The sequence below is a fragment of the Stylophora pistillata genome, chromosome 1, assembly GCF_964205215.1.
Source record: "Stylophora pistillata chromosome 1, jaStyPist1.2, whole genome shotgun sequence".
NCBI lineage: Eukaryota > Metazoa > Cnidaria > Anthozoa > Scleractinia > Pocilloporidae > Stylophora > Stylophora pistillata.
Window position 1 is genome coordinate 33,567,665 of NC_142519.1, and position 16,168 is coordinate 33,583,832.

The following is a 16,168-nucleotide window of genomic DNA, read 5'->3' on the forward strand; positions in this document are numbered from 1 at the left end:
AACGACCTCCCATCAGTTGTCTACATCTCTTTCCTTCCGCTATAGCTGTTTAATATTCTTGGACAATAGTATTCGTTACGATTGAAATGGTCTGTTTACTGACATTCATAACAGTGAATAAATTTACGCTGCATAATTTAGTTCTTGGTTGATTGTGCTAATGCTCGAGCCACAAAGAGCGATGCCAGCGACCAAACATTTCAAAAATTTCGCGTTGGACGCAACATAGTAGGTTTGTTATTCTTACTTACGTCATTTATTTTTTTTTGTTTAATTCTTTTTATTTTTACGAACCATCGAAATTCCTTTAAATTGGTTATTTTGTAAAGTTTAAAAGTAAATCAGTCAAAAGTTAATCTGCAGCCAACGAAGGTCTTCAGCATGTTTACGTTCGACCTTATAATCAAAATGCAGAGTTTTCTCAGAAACGTTTCATACTTTACGGCCGTAGTGTGTCGGATTTTGCTTTCTTTCCTATTTTTTCCCATTTATTCTCAAGTCACTTACTCCTGCAGAGTGAAGTTGAGCGATCACGGTTTTTATGTGACATTTCCTTAAGTTATAATTGAACATTCTTATAAGCAAGGGTTTCTTAAAACTTTTGACGATAAAAATCAACGGTAAATCACGACGTTTCGACCGTGCTTTTGACGATAAAAATCAACGGTAAAACACGACGTTCCGACGTTTCGATCATTGTCAAGTGAATGGAATGAAATACAGTAAATATATGTATATATACACGTAAGAAATATAAAAAAATTTTTGCAGGTGTAAACAAACGAGAAAACTACAAAGAAAGTGCAAGTAAAAGGCTAATTAAAAACCTTAGCACGAATTGAATCAGACTGTACATTGAGAGCAGGTCTTAGCTTATGAATAAAAAACATCTCATATAACAAATTTGACTGTCTTGTCTATGAGATGTTTTTTTATTCATAAGCTAAGACCTGCTCTCAATGCACAGTCTGATTCAATTCGTGCTAAGGTTTTTAGAACAAATTTGACTGTCTCGTCTCCAGTTATAATTGAACAGGACACTCAAACAAACGCCGTGTTCATTTTGCATTGAACTATATATAGGCTGGTTATTGTTTCGATACAGCGATAAAAGGAAATCCATCTCTGCAGCTGATCCTAGAACCATGATAAAAAAGTAGCAGAACTTCGCGAACACTTGAATACTCTGTGGACAAGCCCTTACCAGTAATTTGTTGTATAACGTATTAAATGAGCAGTTTTGTACCATATTGTTGATACACCGCAAGGAGTTGTATGCCTCCTCCTTTGTAGTATACTTCGAGAAGTTTTCTTTGTTTTGTTACCTGACATGCTGGTGACTTTTTTCGTAAAAACAGCCGTGTAAAACGGCTCATTCGTTTTCAAATTTTTACAATTTCTTGAATAAATATGCACAAATGTGGAACTTACAGAAGCACTGACGATCAGCTTCATGATAAGGCTGACAACCTACTGCTTTTTTCCTTTCGTCAATTAACGCCGAAAGTAGAATTCAAAATTTATAAAATAGTTTTACCACTGAACCGATACAAAGGGTTAGATAGTTTTATGGTCAGAAAAAATTGCAGAGATGAGAAAGCCAATTCTTATCGACTTAATTAGGCTGATAGACCATTGTAAAGAAAAATTCAGCGTGTTATGCTCAGGATGTTTCAACGAAAGGTTAATAGGTTTTCAGTACTGAAACAAAGTCAATTTGATTCTTTTGATCTTTGACATAAGATCGTTCGCAGTCGCTTAATTTGTTCAGCGAGTAATACTGTATGGATATGTTTACTTGGTTATTGATCTTCAAGTCTCTCGACACTAGCTCGGATTAATTTGTGGCCTGGGTTTAGCTTCCGTAAAGAGCTCTTTGTGCATTAACTCTAAAGAGTTTGGTTTCCTTCAAGACTGACCCAATTCGACTGAAAACCTTAGAACGCTGAGTCCAGACTGGAATGACCGAAAAGTGGTAGTGACTGAAAGTATCAACTTGGGTTAGCTTTAGGGCCATTGCCCGTTCAGTCATCCCTGTTTGGTAATTTTTTTGTTGAGATCTACGTTGACACGCCTCAAGGGATTTAAAATATCTTGTTTTTTTTTCTTTCCTCATGTTAACGGGGGCCTAAGAGCTAACCTCTAGTGGCACTCTCCCTTAAAGAACCACGTTTTTACAAACCTTTTGTTAGTGTAGACTGGCTACCCTGGTTCCCGAAAAGTTTTTATTTTCGCCACTATATACAAGTTTAAGACTCTATTTGGGCATAAAATATGTTCGGATATTTTCCTCGACCACTATCTGTTCCTCAAAACCCATAGTTTTCTTGAGCTTGCTGTCGAAAAACTCATTGCTCATTGGAACAAGTAATGTTCGAGGACAAGTATCCAATGATTTTTTCATGCTCTAGGGATATTAAGGACTATGACCAAGAAAGTGGGCAGTTACGACTTAATTCCAGTATTTGATACCATTCTCTCTTCTATTCCCAGGACAGGCAAAACACTGAAAGATTAAACGAGGAAACACAGACCGATTATGCTGAGTCTTCTGTTGACAAAGCAGTTAGGAGTTTCGAAAACTCTCGATATGTACCCAGTTCGATACCAGGCTCCATCGAGGAGACTATAGCACCGCAGGTCCGCTCAACAGTTGCCACTGAAATACGTTACCTTGGCGACAGTCGTTTGGAGTTTGAGCCGTCACCTCAAAGTCGTTATAGAGAATGTACAGCTTTCAGTGGGAAAGATGATCCAGTGGACTATTTAGCGCTAATAAATGATTTTGAAAATACGATGCCTTCTCATAACGAAAGTACTTTCGACTCTGATGACCTCATTTCTGAACCAGAGCTTACGGTTTCCCATAGGAATCTGGACAACCAAATGGATATTATCGACCAACGTATTCAAGATCTTCGTTATAGAGGCGAAAAAGATTCTGTTCTTACAGAGGACACCAGTGGAGACAGACAAGGCTTTGGTGATCTTGTCATTTTTAATTCAGACGATGAGGGAGATCTTCCTCCCCTCCCTGAATCCTCTCCACCACCTCTCCCGTCTGAACTACCGCCGGATTTCACGGAGTCTTCGCCACCCGTCCATTATGGACTGGAACCGTTGTTAAATAGTGATTCTTCTCCACCTAGAGATGCAGCCACTCTCCGGGCATCATCCCGACAGCGCCTTTACTCAGAAAATAAACCCTCCTCTGAGGTGTCACAACCTTCTTCCCGAATGGAATCTCCTGTTCTTGTGGAGGAAACTACCTTGGTCCTCGAATCAGACCCCAGCGAGCTGGGTGGAATCTATCCGAGAGAGGAGCCCACGCCATTAGCCGTCTCATCTGGTAGGCGGCCAACAGGTTTAGAATCTATAAAACTCGATGATTCAAAAACCAGGGTTCCCCGTCAGGTACTTCCCAGACCGAAAAGACTCCTTTTGCAAAAGCGTGAACCAGCACCGTTAAACCAACCAGTGGTCTCATTTGCAAATTCTAATTTAGCTTCGTCAATGCCGTCCCAGTGGTTACGTGATGAGGAGGATGGAGTCATTCCTCCGCGGGGAATTGTTCTTAACCGGGCCGCTTCGATCAATCGTGGTGAAATAGACGCGCTTAACGAGAAGATTGGGTTCTTGGAGAGGCAGCTCAAAGTAAGAGTGCGACTTAATTTCTTTAGATTAAATAGTAAAAAGGGTCATATTATTACTTCTGGCGATTTTCGAAACAGCAGACCAGCAAGAACTTCAGTCTATAGCTCGGACTCGGCAACTGAATGGTTTTGTAACAGAAGTATACAACCTTGAAGCATATTGGGCATGTCGTAGCGCTGGAGTCTATCAGAGCGCGACACCAACCGATCAAAATTCATTACCTGGTGGGGAGTTTTAGACCTGAATCCTCCTTGAATGTGAAATGGGTGAAATGCGTTTAACTCCCGATAACCTTTATGGAGCTTGTCGAAAGCTAACCAATTTAAGTTTATTTATTTTATTTTATTTATTTATTTAAGGATTTGTACAAAGTACTGGTATATAAACAATAGGAAATAAGTCCCCTACTAGGTTTAAATACCAACCCAACCCTCTAAAAAAAAAATAAGCATCCTATCCCCTCTATCCCCTAAATCTGATACACTTACACAAAAAGAAGACAATAACTAGAATCTAACAGCTACAAACCGAATGGGTATTTATCCGACGACATTTAGTACACATTCTTTTAATAAGTTAAATAATTCTTTTCAATACATCTATTTTGACCTCTCTGAATCACGTCTCTTGCAATTGCCCAAATTTAGACGATTAGATTGTGAAATTTCAAAATGGCAGGTGAGCCTCGTGTCTTGCAATTCTGGTCTGACATTTTTACTGGTGATATCAAATCGAACTCGCTCAAATCACGGGTGTGATTTCAGACCAAACTGCACTTCAATTGGTTTGATTACTCTTTTGTATCGTATTGTACTCAGTGCATTTATATTTGGTTATATACGGTTAAATTTGTTTTCCACTTTCAGAACAAAGAAAATGCCATACGTTCCTTGAAGGTATGTTTCATGTTTCAGAACTTTGCTGTCAAATTAGATAAGACAAATATTTGTGTTTATACGTTGAGCATGGCACTTCAGCCAGGTTTTCATTACTACCGTTTCATTACATGGGATCTTTACTGTATGTTAAGAAAATCGTTGTGTTCACTCGCTTTTCCTCGTGTATCCGGTCACCTAATGGAAACAACTGCTTTCTTAATAGACCGAAGCAACTGAACTGGAGACCCAATCTTTGGTAAGTACCTTTTAGAAGCCAGCACGATCTTCATTTTCTCTCAAAATATCTTAGCTAGAGTATGAAAGAGATGTTTTCTATAAATTATCATTCTTTTTCTCGTTTCACTTTTGCAGCTTGAACGAAAAGGTCGTGAACTGAGAATCCTGGTATGTGGTGAACGTTTTTGTAATCACGTATATTCATCAGTAAGTTTGATGAATTCTCTCTCTCTCTCTCTCTCTCTCTCTCTCTCTCTCTCTCTCTCTCTCTCTCTCTCTCTCTCTCTCTCTCTCTCTCTCTCTCTCTCTCTCTCTCTCTCTCTCTCTCTCTCTCTCCCTTCCCTGGTAAACGGCAAAAACGTCAACTTTTCCAATCAAAACATGGTACAGAAAACTTTTTTACCGAGTCTGAAGCCCTGTAGTATCGGGTCAAACACGCGTGTGTATGGAGAAAGAAACCCATGATGACAGCGGGGACAGAGGAGGAATATAACGTACAACGCTGATTTCTTATTAAAATAACCGCTAGCGCCAGTTGGGTAAAGGGCGTTAAACTGTAATTCAGAATGACAACTCAAACGTGGTCTTGATTTCTCTCTTTTAAAAGCGTGAATTAAATTTAACTTTTGGTTGGGTAAAACTATTTAAACTAAACGCAAAAAGTGAACATTTACCTTCGCCTAAACAGTGCAAACCATTTTGTTGTAAAAGTAATTGCTAGAAGAATCCATCTTAATTATCACAAAAATAGACTTGTGTTCTTAGGTTGCCGCCCCAGTTTTTACCCTTAAAGTAGAAGCTTCTCCCTAGTTAAATAACAGACAAGGGCGAGGGAGAAATCCACTGGTTGCAGGATAGTCACCTTTCAGCTCAGCAAACGCATTTTTAATAAAGTTCAGCGTTAACAAGCGACGACACTAAAATTCCGTGTTGAAGAGGTCTTCTTTATTCTCGGCGCCTGACGACAAAATTCGCACAGGAGAGTTTCGAGTCAAAATATGATCGTAACGGGCGGAAAAGCTTCAAGCTTTACTTTCGCCTTGACGAAGAAGGATCAGTCTGACTCAAAAATCAAACTGCTGTGACTAAAACTGGTCGAGTTTTTTACTAAACGGTCGAATTTATCTCCTCAACGGGCCACAGAAAGATTGTGAAGGGCTTGCCTAAACAATCTAAGACTTCTTTCCTTATGCGATTCTGCGTTACTTCATCACAAGCGTGGTTATCTCGGATCCTAAACAAAAAAAAACCACCTCTCATGCTTCCAATCTTTCACCTTCATAATTTTGGAGTTTTTTCCGCTACTATCGCGAGTTGTGGCAGTGGGTTAGCAAGGTTGTATTTTGAACAAACCGTCACCATACAGCGGGACTAACTTCGGTAACTAACTTGTCGTTCTCTTTTTCAGGATGAAGATGTGGCATTTTTGAAAGAAGAGGTACATAAGAATTAACTAGAAAGCTCAACAAGTTGGTTTAGTAATGTCACCTAAATATTGACCATTTGTTAGTCAATTTGACATTTGTTCCTTCTTACTCAACAGAATCAAAAGAAAGAAAAAGAACTTCTTACTAAGGTGAGATGAACCATAAACAATTTAGTGGCTTATCTTCTCTGGTTTTCCCCTGTATCTTTATCAGTTTAGTCACATAACATCTCCTGTTTGATTTAAAACAGTACAGTAAGAATTATGGTTTTGTTTGTGACTTATTTATATGATTATTTTCGCCTTTCCATCTGAGATGTTGCTTACGTTTTTCTTTTATCATTTTTTTTAGGTTGGGGAAATAAATAAAAAGAACTACGAGGTAAGGAATCAAATTACTCGAAATACCGTACATCTTCGCTCTTCTTTAGGACTCCTTCTTTTGATATTAGATGAAGGCTGAGAAGAGAAGTTTTAGAGGAATTTATATGTATTTTCCTCTGTAATTTCTATGTGTATCTTCATGCATCTTGTAATTAATGACACTTATGTTGTAGATTGAACAGTGGAAAGCGGAAGCCAGCAATTCAGAGAGACAGAGACAAAGAATGGAAGCAGCATATATGAATTTACAGGTTCAGTTTCATAACTGCCGTAACACGCGTGATTTAGAACCAGGGAACGCCAAGCGACTTTTGTGCCTAATTGTGGATTGTTCTTTCCTTCTTTAAAGAACCAGCTAAAAAGTTTGCATGGTGCGGAGAGAGAACTCGCCGAGTTGCAAACCAAATACAGTGGAATGGAAAAGCAGAACTTTGAGTTAAGTGAAAAGGTAACAATTTCGTCCATCTTTTCAATAGCCTTAATTGTAATGTTTCTTGTCCCTTGATCTCAAGTGGTTTCTCGTCGTTCATTTGTTTTTTCCTCTTTTTTTTGCGGCACTCTTTGCAGGTAAAAAAGTTGGAAAAAAGTGAGAAAGAATTTAAGAAACTGGAACATAGCATTCAAATACTACAGGTATGTATAAAATTTCTGGAGAAGTGTCCACTGATCAACTATTTAATTTTTTTTCCTGGTGTTACATTTTTGAAGCCATTCAACGCATAATTTGTTACCTGGTTTTCAGGCACAATTACAAGAAATGGACATCGTGGAGCAAGATCGAAATAACTTGATCGAAAAAATGAAAGCGGTAGAGAATCAAAGAGATGACCTACTCAGAAAAGGACGGATGGTTGAAACAGAGAGAAACGATTTCCAACGGAACAATAAGCTTATGGAGATGCAAAGAGATGATTTAAATAGAAGATGCTCCGTGTTACAAAAGACAAATACCACCTTAAATACCAGGGTAAGAGACAGCTTGGCTGAGCCGGTGTTGTTGATCTGTAAGCTTTCCTTCTCTTACCAGCTGTCCGTCGCAACTGAAAATGTTGTTAATCAATATCTTATTTGTTCTCGTGTTCAGGGTGTGATGTTGTCAGATGTTTTATAGCAAAGAAATCATCCATTCGGTGTTTTTGTTTCTCTTGGAAAATGTAGAGAACAAAGTGATGTTAAAGCTCAGTCATTTTCCTTAACAAACATTACTATTTGACTGAGCCTTCCGCTGATTGTCTTCTTCACAAAGGTCGTAAGTGAACCATCGTCTTTTAGCTTCAGCAGAAAATTTAACCAAGGGAATTTTGAAGTTGGAATGAGAGCATTGCCGATTTGTCGTTCTTTTTTTTCTTAGTTGGCACAACTAGAACATGACGTAAGAGAAGCTCACACAAAAATGCACGATTGTCAACACGAAAGAAACTTCCTCAAAGTACAACTGGAAAAAATGGAGGCTGAAAGAAATGAAATGCAAACTAGACTTGCCCTCACGACACAAGAACGAAATTCACTAGAAAATCAAGTGGCGGAATTGTACGACCTTAACAGGTATCGTGTGGTATTGGAAGACAAGGTTTCAATCTAACTTGTCGTTATCTGTCTCTTTTGTTCGATGCGGCACAGCTTTTCCGTTAGTTAGCGTAATACAGGCAACCGAGTTTTTTATTTTCGAGTATTAACGATTGAATGGAAGTCATCCCATTTCGAGAATGCACAACTAAGGTTGACGTGTATGTATGCAACGCAAGACACAATTTTGAAGAGTCAGCTCAGCACAATGTATTTTATCCTTCACAGAGATCACGTTAAACTTGAAGACAGTTTTCATTCTCTTCGTATTCAGGTGAGTTTGCAACTTGCTTAAGGCGGTATGAATCTACAGTTCTTTACCGTTACCACTGTAGTGTTTGCTCGTTACCAAACCTTGAGTGTATAGGCCCATGGAGTGTCATCTCTTGGCCGCGAGTACAGTACTGTAGTGGTATGGACTTGTATCGTGAGTGACATTTTCTAGCATTTAATTTCAAGTACGATATAAATTAGTGAGAAAACTCAGGCAAATGAACCAGTCAAACATCAGGAATTGCAGGGCTCGCTTTGGTATGTGTTACCTGAGCTGAGGTATGAAGGCCTTTAACGAGCCAAAACTCGTTTAAAAAGTGGTGAAAGTGAAATGTCAACGAAAAAGTTCAATGAAGTCACCATGCTTTCCAAGTTGGATGAGTCTTTAATAGTGAAGATTTGTTTTCTTCATAGCTTGCGGAATCTATGCGTCAAAAAGATGACACTGAGATGCAAATACCAACCTTGAAGGTGAACATTGAGATCACCTATTCGTACAAGTTCTCTTTCTGTCTTTGTTTGTCCGTCTATCGTTGTACCTGCCTTCCCATCAATAACCTGCTAACGAAACAATTTTTATTTTCCTTCGTCTCCTACCTCTAGGCTAAGATTTCCTTGCTTAGGAAAGCGTGTAAAGAAAAAGACGATCTTGTCGAGAAACTAAATGCAGAAATTCGCGATTTACGTCATTTCATATCAACATCTACTCTTGACGACCTTTCGAAAATCCGCAGCTTCGGTTACGCGCAAGACAACTTCAAGGAGTTACCTACTCATCGGGATCGAGAGAAGCAGATCGCTAAACAAGTTCCTAAGGTCTGTGAAAGTTTCAAGTTACAATGTCATGGGTATATAAAGCTAACACGCTTTTAGGAGATGGTTGTTCAGTCTGTAAGATTATATTCACCTCTGGATATAAGACCTCGCTTGTAAAACGTCATTCAACTTCGGCAGTTGATTGATTGATTAGTCCGTTATACAGGTGTCGACAATTGGTCCATAAAATGGAAGTGAACTCTGATTAACTTGTTAATTGAAGAAAACTCGCTTCTTGTTCACCAGCTTATGAAGAAATGACTCGCTCTTCTTAAGGCCTTGTAATTTCTACACTTTCTGTCAGTTTAGACAAGTTAGCCTTCCTCTTGTAGAATCAAATTATTGGCTATTTGCAACAGATTTATTTCACCTTTCTTTAAGTTGTTCGAAGCCTCACCTCCGGGAGCCAAAAAAGCTAAGCGCTTTATTGCGTTGTGTGATTACGACCCACGTAACTCACCTTCATCTGAACACCCTGAGTTGGAGCTCATACTCAAAGAGGGAGATCTCCTGACCGTTTTCGGTGATATGGACATCAATGGGTACTTTGAGGCGGACGTGAACGGGGAACGAGGCCTAGTCCCTAGTTTATATGTAGAAGAAGTCGAGGACAAAAATGACTCTGATCTTGCGCTAGAGGAGCAGTTAAGAATTTCTCACAGGAGGGCACTGAAACATGGTGCTTTGAACAGGAGCAAGGAAGTTCAGGTGAGATAGGGATTTACCGAATACGATCCAATATTTTGAGTCTTCATAAGTTAATTATGGTAGGGAAGAAACGCGAGACACATGATAATTAACCAGCCTGAGAATTAACGATAAGTGAAGGCAGAAGAGGTTGAAGTGGTTGCAACGACAATAAATTGTTCAAGATCCGAAAACCATGGCTTACTTGCACGAATTGTTTTTAAAAGAAAGTCTTAACTTTTAATTCTTCCACATAGTTAGAACTTTTTGAAACAACTTTGTCGATCGACAGAGCACATGTCAAGTAAATATTGTTTTTGTTTCTTGTTGTTTGTGTCTTTAAATTTTATTCTTTATCAACGGGATCGAAGTTTCTCAGATATCGCTCGTGACTTAACCGAAACTAGTAAACTTGCAGCGCAGACGTTCACCTTAATGGTGTTTAGTGACGTATGCTCTTCTAATGGCACTTTTTTGCTATATATATATATATATAGAACTTCTATATATTAGATATTTTTTCTAATAAGAAAACAAAACGTTTCATTAATGAAGTTCTCGTAGATGGAACGGGTTTGGCGGCCTCTTTTTCCTAGTATGGAAACGGGAGTAAAACAACTGTCAGACCAGATACAAATCAAATTCCGTTAGAGGAGAACATCTGGCTCTGTTTCGAAATGCGAACAAAACAGTTCCTGATGGTAACACCATTGCTACCGAAGTTGCAGTACATTTCTAAACAAGCTTTCTTCCAAATATCTCCCGGGAAAAAAGGAAACAATCTACTTGTAATTCGTTTCTTCTTTCCACAGTTGCATCCAGATATCTTTTCCTGCCGCCGTGGTAACTCATCTTCAGGGGCCTCTTCTACAGGACTTGAGAAACCTCATTGCTTAGTGGCCGTGCACGATTACGATCCTTTTTGTTCTGGTGTCCCTGGATTGCCGCCTCATGATCAACTACCACTGAAGAAAGGTGATATTATGACAACATTGGAAGATCAGGATGCAAATGGGTTTTACCGCGTTTTTCTTAAAGGTGAGAGTTTACGTTTAGTGTTATTTTGTTTTTCTCCGTCAAACAGCCAGTCTAAAATCGGACTGTACGCCGAAATTGTTTAAAAGAGAGTAACTAGTGCAAACTAACTGAAGTCCTCTTCATGAAGAATTTATTTTTTATTGGTTTGTTTGAGATAGGAAATGTACAGTTCGCTGCTTAACCTTTACCATGGTCACCTTCCTGCCCCCCTGTTTCTACACATTCCCTTTATTTTTGCACATGGCAAAAAATACATCTTTTTTCTAAATCTTGTTATTAATTAAAAAAAAAACAGTGTATTGTCCATCCGAAATGATTTGAGAGATTTGGAAATGATAAATTTTCAATTTTACCTTTTTTAAGGTCAAACAGGATTTGTTCCTGGAGAGATGGTGGAAAAGGAATCTTTTTCTTTATTGCGGCAACCTGTAAGTATGTCAGATAATTGTCTATATTGATCAGGGAACACATGATATTCCTTGGCCATGCATGGATGCGAATTTTGTCTTTGTGTGTTCCTGTTTTCAAAGAGAGTGCTTAAACTTGTGTCCATAAGTGGACATGTAATGTTCTCTTTATTTTATAAATATTGATTGCATTTTTAAACCAAAGACAAATTTGAAACACATTTCAAGAACACCGAATACCCGTTGACCCAGCCCGCAGGATGGCAACCTCAAATGTAGAAGAAATAAACACATTCTCCCTTCTCTCAAAACAAGTTGAATTCAACCACGACGTTTGTAAATTTAATTAAACTACTTCGCGAAAAGTAACTCAGTCGTGTTTATAATCCCAGTTACCATGCCGACATTGCTATCTTCACTATGAAGATAAACATGTAGATGGTGCGTTCACTGCGGGCGGTGAAGGTGCCATGCTTTCGAAACAAGAAGCAATTTTGGTCTTTCATCATTATCTGTAAACTACTTTTATTCTGTGTTCTGATCATTTTCAAGGTGAACAGTAAAGCTCCAGAGCAGATATTAGGAATGTTACATAATAATCCCGGACAGGGACAACCAGAAGGTGAGTTTCACAAGCTATTACGCGTCTAGTTTGTGAGATGTGAGAAGTTACATCGAATAAGTTATTGGGCCCTTAGTGTGCACGTTTGACTGTTTTAAAGTTCCGAATACATACGGAGCCCGGCTGATTGTGCTTCACACTCGACACTATCCTCTCAGAGTGCTTCTCTCCACTAAAGGTTATAGTGGGCGTCAGCAAAGTGTCTCAGACCGTAACTTTCTTTGATCAACTTCATTTTTATCCTCGATATAGAAGTAATATTTAGTAGCTTATGTCCGATTAAAAAAAATAAAACCTGAAAAAGCAAGGCCTAGTGCGAAACCTTTGTCGTAGAGAAATGCATGAGAGTGAAAAGTCATCCATAAAATGCACCTACCCTGGGTTTACTGCAGAGAGATTTGGCATCTTGGAAACGGCTCATTTTGCCATGTTCATCTTTACTAGCTACAGCTTCTGACCATGCCACACCGCTGTCATCGATGGGAAGTGTGATGTCACTAACTCACGAAGGTAATCCTAACGGTCCCCAATTGTCATTAAATCATACGCGTCTTCCCGGCAGTCCAAACAAACTACCCAGTGTGGGATTAACAAAATTCAAGCCATCACCGGACGTAGATATACTGGGTGTTATGGCTTCTGTGACACAGTCCTCACAACAGTTAGTCCCGCTGTCCTCCCGAAAACCAGCCAAAATATCGTCAGCACCCGCTGCCTCCAAACAGATCGTTCCTTTCGTGTCAACTAAGTCAAGATCTAAAAAAGGTACGAGCCTCGTACTGAGTCGTTAATGTTACAACAGTTAGAGGTAGAGTTACAGACGTTTTCCTGAAGCAGTGCTGACGTAAAAAATGTGGCAATAAGTTTGGATGATGCACTGTAAAATTACCATTCCAAAGAAACATATTCAGAGAAACGTAACTCGGAGCACTCACTTGGTTGTCGGAAGGGAAGAAATCCACTGATAAATTCTATGTATGCGGCAACTGAAATTCGGACAAGCAGTAAAAAGCTTCACAGAACTTTCCTTTTGGCCAAACTTTCTTTATTTCAAGAGAAAGTTGTAAGAGATATTGAATTAAATCTCTGGAATATTTGTGAGATACACAAGTTAGCAATCGATGCTCTAAAGTCTTTCGAGCCGCATTTAGGAAAAATCCAACTTTTTTTAATTAAAGAAAATATTTATTAATTCGTTCAAGTTGTTGGTAGTAAACGTCTGTTAAACTTCTTTGAGTGAAAAATTCTAGCTAACGAACGAGATAAAAGCAGATAAAAAAAAATACACCCAGACAAAAAAAAAATACACCTTGTTTATTGTATGCAAGAGGATATCGTGTAGTAATGCACGCCAAAGAGACGCAAGGCAAGGAGTCCAACACTTTTGACGTTGGACTCGATATTCGACTTGAAGACTTTACGTCCCTTTTTTCATGTTTTCGCACTGACCTCATTATGTTTGGTCCGAACTCGTAAGACCTCCTGCCATCTATTCTCCCAGCACATACTTGGTTAATAATGAAATTGCTTCGTATTTCTGTCATTTCTCTTAGTTCGCCCCAGTGCTCCAAGCAACTTTCGCATTATTCGGCCGGTGAACCACGATGCTATGTTGCTGGGATGGACTCTACCAGAAATGGACGAGTTTGGTAGAAGCAGCGGTCTTTCTGTGAAGGGATATAAGGTGAGTACGTTCGTTTTGACTACAGTTTACCTTGACTCTCTCAATTGAGCTGATTAAGAATTTGTTTGTTTAATTATGGTTTATTTCACTGTTTATAGATTTCTGCGAATGACGACGTGAGGCTCGATGTTCATAGCCCTTATATGGCCAAGGTATGATGGACTAGTGTGTCCTTATGCTTAACACTTAGACCAATCTTAGTGAAAGTAATTATTCCCTGAAGGATCAGCCATATTTCCACTTGGTCTTTTCCATGCAGTTTGATTCTTGCAATTAAATAACCCCTTCGGTTTTCTTCCTATTGCTAACAAACTGCTGCAGATATTTTTGTCATGTCTTCAGCTGTACCCTTTTTTCCTCCAATTTCCTATTAGGCTTTGGTCGAGGGTCTTGAACTTGGTCTGCCTATCAAATTTAGTATCAAAACAGTGGCTGAAAATGGCGCATCCTCTGAAACTGTTACAGCAACATTTGACGACATAATCAAAGAGAGTTTATTGGTAAGGAACTAGTAGACTCGCAGAACTAGTCAATATAGTGTAGTTTGGCGAGTCCTCCTCGTGGGAAACACGGGGGGAGGGGGTCGTTGTCTTTTTGTTTATGGGGTCGAACACTGATTACTTTGGATGTCCACGAGGACACCTTTAGCTCTTTTGAGACTGCTCTTTAAGTGAGCTGTTTTAAAGTTGACTAATCGTTAGTTAAATCTTGCGTAACATTATTCAGTCAGTAACTCACTAACCGTGCAAGTCTTTCTCTTCTATATTGGACGTATTTTAAGTACTAAATATCTCGTTACCAATAACTAATCAGGAAATCACTCTGAAAGCTGGTCATTTCGCCCAAAGAAACTGATTATTAACATTTTTGTTGTTTTTGCTTATATTTGTAAAGCCACGCTTTAACATAAAAGCAGCGAACTTTTTTTATTTTTATTTTTTATGTGTATATATATTTTTTCTTTTTTTTTTTTCTTGTTGGCAGGATTCGCGTGAAGAATATTTCGAGGTTAGTTTTTCTGCTATTATCGGTTCCCTTCAAGCGCAGAATCCACTTTATTATGAATACCTTCCTTATATATCACAGACAGCTTTTTTTAATTTAGCACTCGCCGAGTGAATACTTATGAGGAAGTTAGAAACTTGATTTTTTTTAATGAATACAACTCTTCTTGTCACATGCGGCGCCTGTATTTTATCAATTGCTATGACCTTTACATCCTATTGGCGCCGTGTTATATGTGATGATAAAAAGGAGTTTTATTCTTGCGGAAAAAATGATAAACTCTGATTTCCCCGCGTTTCTTGTACCTTACAAATCATTCCTGATAACAGACAGCAAGAAGTTTGATTTTACCATATGGCGCTTGCCACATTCAGCAAAATTCGTTTTAACGTGTTTCCTTGTGCATTTTTCGCAAACGTCAGAGTATTTGCATTCCAGTGAAAAGTTCAGCTGTTTAGGCTAATCATGAATTTTTTGTTTCTGTTTTCAAAGGATTTGGAAGATGGGCAGCAATATAGAACGGTATTATTGACCACTCTGTTGTTGTATATGTTACTTGAGATGACTTTTCGATTTAGTGTGGAAAGCGTAGAATGTAAAATGATTAATGGGATAGGTCAAGAGAAAACAATTCCCATTGCATAGGTGCCATTTTCCCTCCGTTTTATGTTGATGAATCTGTCCACAATGAGCAATACATTAAGGTCGAGTTAGTGCATCGTTCTAAGTGCACGAAAGACATTGGTGTGCTGATGACTGATTCTGATGTCTTCTTTTCTATTCAGTTTGTAGCTCTTTATGACTACGATCCATTTAAAAGTTCACCCAATCAAAATCCTGCTGCTGAAATGAGCTTCAAAGAAGGGGACATATTACAAGTGTTTAACACTCTCAGAAAGGACGGCTATTTCGTAGGAAAGGTAATGTAAGTGTTTGTAATTCGGGGTCGCGCGTAGTCCGAAGTTTTTTTTTAAACTTATACTTGCCATTTTCCCAATCCTCAAGGCTGGTTTCTTCTTACTTTTCTTTTTTTTTATATCCGCATACAACTCACACGAAGTCGATTGCCAAGCAGTAAAATTTAATTGAACATCCCTGATACTCCTTTATAGCTCGTTAACCAATAGGCCCTTTTGGCAGCCGTTTTGAAGGAGGTTACTAACAGTCCAGATCATTCTGTGAAAACGTTCGAGCACGTTGGCTAGGAAAATGCCAAAATGCCTTTTTTTCACCTAGTTTTGAAGAAAGAGTGTAGAGTTTTACTTTTTTTTTTCCGTAACGAGTGTCTTACTTCACAGCTGAAAAACAAGAAAGGTCTGATCCCATCCAACTTTGTAGAGGAAATAGCTGTGGCCTCGCCTCTGCGACTGGCTGCTGCTAAGGTAATTGTCACGAATCATGTATTATTTTGCTGAGCACAACATGCGTTTTCCTATTACTAATTGCACGTCCCCTGTTCAAAGTAAAAGTAGCAGCATTTCATCAGTCAGA

The 16,168-nt window shown here is 38.8% G+C and overlaps 1 protein-coding gene across 4 annotated transcripts in view; it reads left to right on the top strand.

Moving 5' to 3' along the window:
• LOC111323722 (uncharacterized) overlaps positions 1–16,168 on the top strand; it is a 59,228-nt gene that overhangs the window by 30,384 nt on the left and 12,676 nt on the right. For 2 of the 4 annotated variants that reach the window (XM_088752804.1, XM_088752809.1), the window contains 27 exons: positions 2,494–3,654; positions 4,521–4,550; positions 4,756–4,788; positions 4,905–4,937; positions 6,178–6,207; positions 6,313–6,345; positions 6,548–6,577; positions 6,753–6,830; positions 6,929–7,027; positions 7,147–7,212; positions 7,322–7,546; positions 7,931–8,124; positions 8,374–8,419; positions 8,833–8,889; positions 9,022–9,234; positions 9,616–9,942; positions 10,734–10,959; positions 11,323–11,387; positions 11,919–11,988; positions 12,433–12,753; positions 13,542–13,672; positions 13,771–13,824; positions 14,047–14,172; positions 14,657–14,680; positions 15,170–15,199; positions 15,463–15,597; positions 15,961–16,059. In XM_088752804.1, coding sequence (XP_088608930.1) covers positions 2,494–3,654; positions 4,521–4,550; positions 4,756–4,788; positions 4,905–4,937; positions 6,178–6,207; positions 6,313–6,345; positions 6,548–6,577; positions 6,753–6,830; positions 6,929–7,027; positions 7,147–7,212; positions 7,322–7,546; positions 7,931–8,124; positions 8,374–8,419; positions 8,833–8,889; positions 9,022–9,234; positions 9,616–9,942; positions 10,734–10,959; positions 11,323–11,387; positions 11,919–11,988; positions 12,433–12,753; positions 13,542–13,672; positions 13,771–13,824; positions 14,047–14,172; positions 14,657–14,680; positions 15,170–15,199; positions 15,463–15,597; positions 15,961–16,059 — 3,936 coding nt within the window. The remainder of the gene's footprint in view (positions 1–2,493; positions 3,655–4,520; positions 4,551–4,755; positions 4,789–4,904; positions 4,938–6,177; positions 6,208–6,312; positions 6,346–6,547; positions 6,578–6,752; positions 6,831–6,928; positions 7,028–7,146; positions 7,213–7,321; positions 7,547–7,930; positions 8,125–8,373; positions 8,420–8,832; positions 8,890–9,021; positions 9,235–9,615; positions 9,943–10,733; positions 10,960–11,322; positions 11,388–11,918; positions 11,989–12,432; positions 12,754–13,541; positions 13,673–13,770; positions 13,825–14,046; positions 14,173–14,656; positions 14,681–15,169; positions 15,200–15,462; positions 15,598–15,960; positions 16,060–16,168) is intronic. The other 2 variants (XM_088752817.1, XM_088752811.1) reach the window with 1 other exon arrangement.